This window comes from Scophthalmus maximus, chromosome 3 (assembly GCF_022379125.1).
Source record: "Scophthalmus maximus strain ysfricsl-2021 chromosome 3, ASM2237912v1, whole genome shotgun sequence".
Taxonomy (NCBI): domain Eukaryota; kingdom Metazoa; phylum Chordata; class Actinopteri; order Pleuronectiformes; family Scophthalmidae; genus Scophthalmus; species Scophthalmus maximus.
The window spans coordinates 7,698,981-7,705,384 of record NC_061517.1 but is presented as its reverse complement, the minus strand read 5'-3'; the positions used below and the strand labels follow the sequence as shown (position 1 = coordinate 7,705,384).

Sequence of the window (6,404 nt, the reverse complement as noted above, 5' to 3'; positions counted from 1 at the left end):
CGATTAATTTCATTATAATATTTATCCATCATTTTCTCAATTGATTCATCATAGTGTTAATCTCTGTGCTACATCTGATGAATCTGCAGATCATTTTCATATTCAGCAGATTACTCAATAGTAATAATAAAATCAATCATTAATCGCAGCGTTGTTTCAGAAACGTATGAGGTCAAAGACTTGAATGTCCACTGGACGTGTCTGTGTCTCATCTCTGTCCTAGTTCAGATTCAAGTCCTTCAAGTCTCATCTTCAATCCGTTTTTCATCTATTCGTTAAAAACATGAATAATCAGTATTACTGTTTGTTCTTAAGTAGAGATTCTTCAGGTGAAACATGTATGTCTTTTTCAGTCCAGTGGAAATAAAAACACAATTTATCAGTTTGTGTTTCCTCACTGTGTCTGTCGATTTAAATCACTTTTTTCTCATTACAAATCTCCACTTCAGTTTCACTTCCATTCACCAGACTTTTATTCAGCAGGTTTTTACTGAGGGGGGCTGTTTATTAATCATTCAGTCAGATTTATAGATTTTTTTTTTCAGAAATTGAATCCCCTCAGAGGATCTTTGAGTCTAATGTTGACAACATGAAACAAGTCTGAACCTAGTTTGATCCAGAGTTCAGATTTATGTAATGGAAATGTTTGTATATTAGTTTACTATAGAACGGCTGGAAGTCAGTCAGAGTCATATCAAATGCAGAGGCACAATATTTGTGATTTTGTTATGGTCAAAAGCATATTGTATGATATTTGGAAACTTTTACACAACAGCCAGGAAATTGAATTGGGACAGTCAAAGATTCTGAGATTATTTTGAGACATATCTAGTGCACTACTACCACCACTAAAATCTATATCCTCAGTTCACATATTATATATGTTGCGTTCAACATTTGTGCATCAGAGGTTTCACAAAAATACACTGAATGCTCTAAAATAAATAAAAATTAGAAAATGTTTGGTCTACTATGAAATGAGAAAACCTGTCAAATATCCACAAAGATGGATCAAGAAAAGGTGCTCAAGGAGAAGCTGTGTGAAGGAGTGAGAAGAGGCCACAGAAGGACGAGGACTTAACTAGGCCGGGCTGCTCAGGCTCTGATTGGCAGCCCCTCTCTTCTTTTCTTATTGGTCACTTTGCGGTTTCTGGTTTGGATTCCTTCTTTCTTCAGCGTCCACGGCCTGTTGACCTGAAACACGCAGGAAGTCTCAGGTCTGTAGTACCTGGTGCGGGTTGTAATACCTTTGTAGTACCTGATGCAGATTGTTGTACAGATTGTTGTACAGGGCATGTGAAGGGGCGGGTCCAACCTGCAAGAAGAAAACTGAACGTATTATTAACTCAGCCAAAGAAGTTATGTTTTCACCCCAGTCTTTATTTTTGTTTATCAGACGGACTACACAAAAACAAATGATATAATGCTAGGAGCAAGACAAGCTGGTGAATGGAATAAGAAATACTCTGATTCATATTTAGGCCTGAATTTTATTATTTTAATTATTACTGCAGGAAGTTGCTTGTGTGTTTTCACCATCTCTCATCAGCCAATCACTGAGGATATTGATGCTTGTCCATTAGAAGTGATGTCATCAACCCTGCAGAGTCTCACACTGAGCTCACATGTTCTCACTTTGCTTTTGTAAAAAATTAAGTCTCCGCAGTGTCAAGAAAAATTCTGTATCATTACTATTATTGTTATTATCATTATAAAACTGTCCAGGCTGGTATGCAGGAAAATAATGTTAAAGTAAATAGACGGAAACTAAATGAATCGGAGGTCATGCATTTCACTGTGACGGAGGTTCAGCAGCAGTTTGAAGTCATGTGACGTCGTGACCCTGACATTAATGTTGAACCGTAATGTTTCAGATCAACTTGTCTTATCAGCAAACTCTTGGCTGTCTGCGAACAGTCTGACTCCATCGGAGGAAAAAGGGAGTGAGAATGAGAAACAGACTGTGAGCTCGGTCTACTCATAGGATCTTTATTCTGTCACCAGCAACACGAATTAACTGAATCGTGATAAGAATGGCAAATCTTCAGAAAGTCAACGCAGTTTGAAAAGCAAACAAAACTGTTGAGATCAGAAAGAGTCAGAAAAACATTTTACAAACCAGACCAGCAGCTTGTTGTAAGTGATGAAGATGATATTGATGATGATAATGCTACTCACAGAGAATGAAGAGCTGCTCAGAGTCATCGTGACTCTTGAGTCTGACTGTTGGTCTTAGGTGAGGAGGAGGAGCAGGAAGTGTGGGAGGCGACAGAGTTTGTGCCTGGTTTCTTTACTGTGTGACACATTGGACACATGATTTAAAATGAACTGATTCACTTTTTTAATTAACACTTTTTAAAGTTTGATATAAAAGGACAATAATAATTATCAATTATTTTAACAGACATCAAGATGATTTGACTTCACAGTAAACAAAATCATCAGATAAATAAAATATGTACATCAGATTATTTTTGTTTGTTCAGAGGCAGGAAGCGTATCCTTGCAGCAGCTCAGGGTCTACCACACTGTTCTGCAGGGGCAGATCCACTGAAAAGTCAGTGGGCGGGGCCTGCAGGTGCTGGCGGGGGGGTCGGCCCCCCCTCTGTGGAATTGGAAGCTCCGAGTGGTGAGCAGGAAGAGGAGAGGAGAAGAAGTAGGGATGAAGGAGAGCCTGCATAGAGGAAGAGGGAGCACAGGTGGAGCGTCATCAGTAAATCGTTCAATACATCAAGCAATTCATCAATAAATCAGCCAGGTGTGAGGGTTGATTTCAGTCCAGACTGTGCACAGGCTCAACACTCCAGTTGATTCACAGTCAAACAAAAGAAAAATCCCTTTTTAGACACACTTGAAGTCCACTTCATGTTTCCTACCTGTCTGGCTGAGCAGCGCTGTTTGGACGGATACACCAGGAATTTGTAGAGCAGGTCGACGGCCTGAGGGGACGTGTCAGGGACGATCTCCTCCAATGGGATCGCTGGATTTTCCTTGAAGGTGATTTTATTGTAATCAGGTAACTCCACGATTTCCTGGAGAGACACAAAAAGCGGGAGCATTAACTCACTCTTTCACATCGCTCACAAATACATCTGCTAATGTAAAACAAAAACTGTAATGACGTTAGTTTATGTACATAGCTCAAATAACTCATAGACAAAATATTGTATGCCTGTTTCTATATTTAGAAATCTTTTGGATCAAAATGTGTTATGTGTTTATTTAGAAAGATTGAAGGAAAAAAACATGACATAACCATTTAGCTTCAGTTGTTCAGATTTTAAATATATGAAGCATTTGAAAATACTCTGAGAAGTTACATCACAGTAAGCTAAAGTATCAACGTAATGGAGGACCATTTCTGTTGTAAAGTCAGATCTTGATATATTTTAAATCAGCCAACGGGGGTGAGTGAATGTTGTCTCTTACTGGCCAGCTGTCCTGTGTTGGTGTTCCCAGCACTCTGAGGACGCAGCACAGCTGTTCGATGTCATTCTCTCCAGGAAACAGAGGAGAAGAGTTCAGTAGCTCCCCAAAAATACAGCCCACCGCCCTGAAACACACATGAACAGTGTCCTCACAGTGACCGACATATCCTCAGAGGTTTTGCTTCGTTGACTCTCAGAGGTAAAGAAAAACCTGCTGCTCCTTGTGGATTCACACTGCCCCCTGCTGCGCAGCTCTGAGAACTGCACATTATTATTTATTCATATATGTATTTATTCACTTATTGAAAGGAGAACTCCAGTTAACTTGTTGGTATTTTTATCTTACACTTACACTTATCTTACATTTGTTGACACAGTGAGTTCGTACAAACACAAAATTACAGATTCAACAAACACCTGGAAAAGTGTGTAAATGACATGCGTAACCATGATGAATGGCACCTGTGTGTGAGAGACCTTGAGTGTTGAGAAGCAGTTGTTGTTTTCTCACCATAGGTCGACTCCCTCGTCGTACTTTCTGGCTCCATATAGCAGCTCAGGAGCTCTGTACCACCTGAACACACACACACACACACACACAGAGAGAGAGAGAGAGAAACACGCTGAGCAAAGGTTGGCAGCAGCTCGGCTCACAGCCGCTCAGAGACGTTGTGTGTCAGAAAAACACAGATTTTTAATGTGGAGCTGCTTTTTTCACTGTTTAACTGGATTGAATCAGCAGCTATGTGTGTTTTGGAGAGGAGGAGACCTCTGAGGAGAATTCACCACTTGAACCATGAACACTGAGGGAATCCCAAACTAGGAGAAAATGACTGTAATAACCTCAACAACTCCAATGATCCCACGCTGCTTCACTACATCAAGTTTTGTCCATATGACAACACCAGACGTTTGTGTGCGTGTTACCTGGTGGCCACCTGATGGCTGTATAGCCTCTCTCCCTGCTCACTAAACAGTCGGGCTAGACCAAAGTCTGCGATCTTCAGGTGACCTGAGGAGCTGATGAGAAGGTTCGCTGGCTTCAGGTCCTACACACACACACACACACACACACACAGCAGGGCGTTTAAGCTTAAGGGCTAAAGGAACAGAAACTCCCTTCCCAAACGCTCAATCCCCTGAACAAAGAAATGGGGAGGGGTTATAACTTATACTTAAGTCTGGCACCAGGTGATGATCATAATGATTTAGCTTTACTTTTTGAAGCTGTTATGTCATCCATCTTTTATATACAGTCATTGGAACAAACCAAGATTCTGACCCGGTGCATAATGTTGTTGTGATGCAGGAAGGCGACGCCCTTTAGCAGCATCATCATGTAACCTTTGACCTGAGCCGGACTCAGAGGTCGCTGGGAGTTTCTGATGACCTCAGACAGGTCGGAGAGCATGAAGTCGAACACCAGGACGAAGCCCGTACCGTGAGGGAAGACATCCTTCAGCTTCACCACCTGACAAGGAGGAAGAGGAGAAGAAGGGAGTGCACTGTTTACCCCTGACCTCAACCTGATACTCTCTCGCACTCACGTGCTGATTGTCTTCAATCTCCTGCAGGGCCTTGATCTCCCTCAGAGCCTGGTTTGGGATGCCGTCCTCCAGCCTCCTCAGAGCCACTTTCTTCAGAGCAACTGTTTCTCCAGTCTGACAGAACACACATCACAATCAATACAGTGATTGACTCATTGCTTTATTGAAACATTTGTAGTGACCAGGTATGTGTAGCAGTTATCAGAATGAATGACTTCACAGGTTCAGTGGATCAGACAAAGCTCTGTGCTGCTCTCTCTCTGTTGACCTCTGACACAGCCCTTCTTCCTGCGTTTCTGAACTTTAGGGGTGAGGTCTGATTGGTCACATTCAGTTGCATTTCTGTTTTTACCTCGATGTGTTTGGCCTTGAACACGATGCCGTGGGCTCCTTCTCCAATTCGACCGAGAATACTGTACTGCTCCATGTCCCAGTCACTGCATCACACTGGGTCCAGGTCTAAAGAGGCTCAGAGCCCTGCTCTGTATTCCATCAAATATTCGCTGATTAGCTCCCACTTGTAACATTCATTTATTTCTGCAGGAGACAGCAGGTCCTTTTGTTCCTTAATTATTCGGTTTCTCTGAGATTTTTTTATTACATCTGTTGATGTGCTCAAGAAAATGGACGGTTACAGTAGAAACAGTCTGTGACATGAGAAGTTAATTGTTGGGTGTGTTTTGGCGGGTCTCCAGTTGACGAGCTGGAGCCGAAAAGCAGATCGACACGGAACTCAGATCACAAATCTACTAATTTAACGACGCGTTTCCTCCCGACTCACGACACATCCGTTAACCCAACGTTACTAAAAACGATCAAAATAAGACCAGTGTGGGCTTTGAATCGGCTCACGAAACAACAAGAAACATCGAGTCTCAAAGAGAGATCTGCTTCTAGAAAATAAAACACCGTACTGTTGCTTGGCGTTTCCTTGGTAACCTGCTGGCTAAGCTAAAAGCTGAGGAAGCGAACACTTCCGATTCGGGTGCATTCAATCAGGAAGGTAACATGCGCAGATAACTTGTCCCCGCGCTGCACGGTTTTAAACAAACGTCGTGTATGTTAAACAAGCTACCGTTAGCTTCAGAGGTGTCAACGGTCTGCCATGTTTGTTTACAGTGATACCGCTCAAGCTTCAGAACCGGAGTAGATGGAAAAGTCAAGAGCCGTTTAATGAGAGTCGTGATAACGGATGTCCAAAATGCCTTCTCGTCACGTGACTCATGTAGACTTCGGATAGTTCCCGGAAGTTCTTGGCGCGCAATTAGAATCCTTTATTCAGAGCGACAGAACTGCGATTTTTGGTAATAAGAAGTCAATAAATGTATCGATTTACAATATAGAAGACCAACATGCCTATTTAGTCACTCTATGTAGTTAATCAATACATTTTTTTCAAGTAAAATATTTTTTTTCTAAAATGCTTTAT

General features: G+C 41.8%; 1 protein-coding gene across 3 annotated transcripts; it reads right to left on the bottom strand.

The window, feature by feature from the left end:
• Positions 1–449: 449 nt before the first annotated feature.
• On the bottom strand, positions 450–6,400 carry cdk20 (cyclin-dependent kinase 20). Of its 3 annotated transcripts, XR_004795352.2 has the most exons (10): positions 5,328–6,400; positions 4,976–5,089; positions 4,711–4,899; positions 4,356–4,477; positions 3,940–4,002; positions 3,430–3,553; positions 2,877–3,032; positions 2,463–2,674; positions 2,179–2,293; positions 450–1,315 (listed from the first exon to the last, which is right to left on the bottom strand). XR_004795352.2 is itself a non-coding variant. In XM_035645598.2 (9 exons), the coding sequence occupies exons 1-8, from the start codon at positions 5,400–5,402 to the stop codon at positions 2,483–2,485; spliced, it is 1,035 nt and encodes a 344-aa protein (XP_035501491.2). In that variant the 5' UTR covers positions 5,403–6,400; the 3' UTR covers positions 1,969–2,293; positions 2,463–2,482. The 3 variants fall into 3 exon arrangements, 2 of the variants coding, with proteins under 2 accessions (XP_035501491.2, XP_035501492.2); XM_035645598.2 differs by lacking the exon at positions 450–1,315 and having other exon boundaries at positions 1,969–2,293; XM_035645599.2 differs by lacking the exon at positions 450–1,315 and having other exon boundaries at positions 1,969–2,674; positions 5,328–5,457; positions 6,051–6,400.
• Positions 6,401–6,404: the final 4 nt, after the last annotated feature.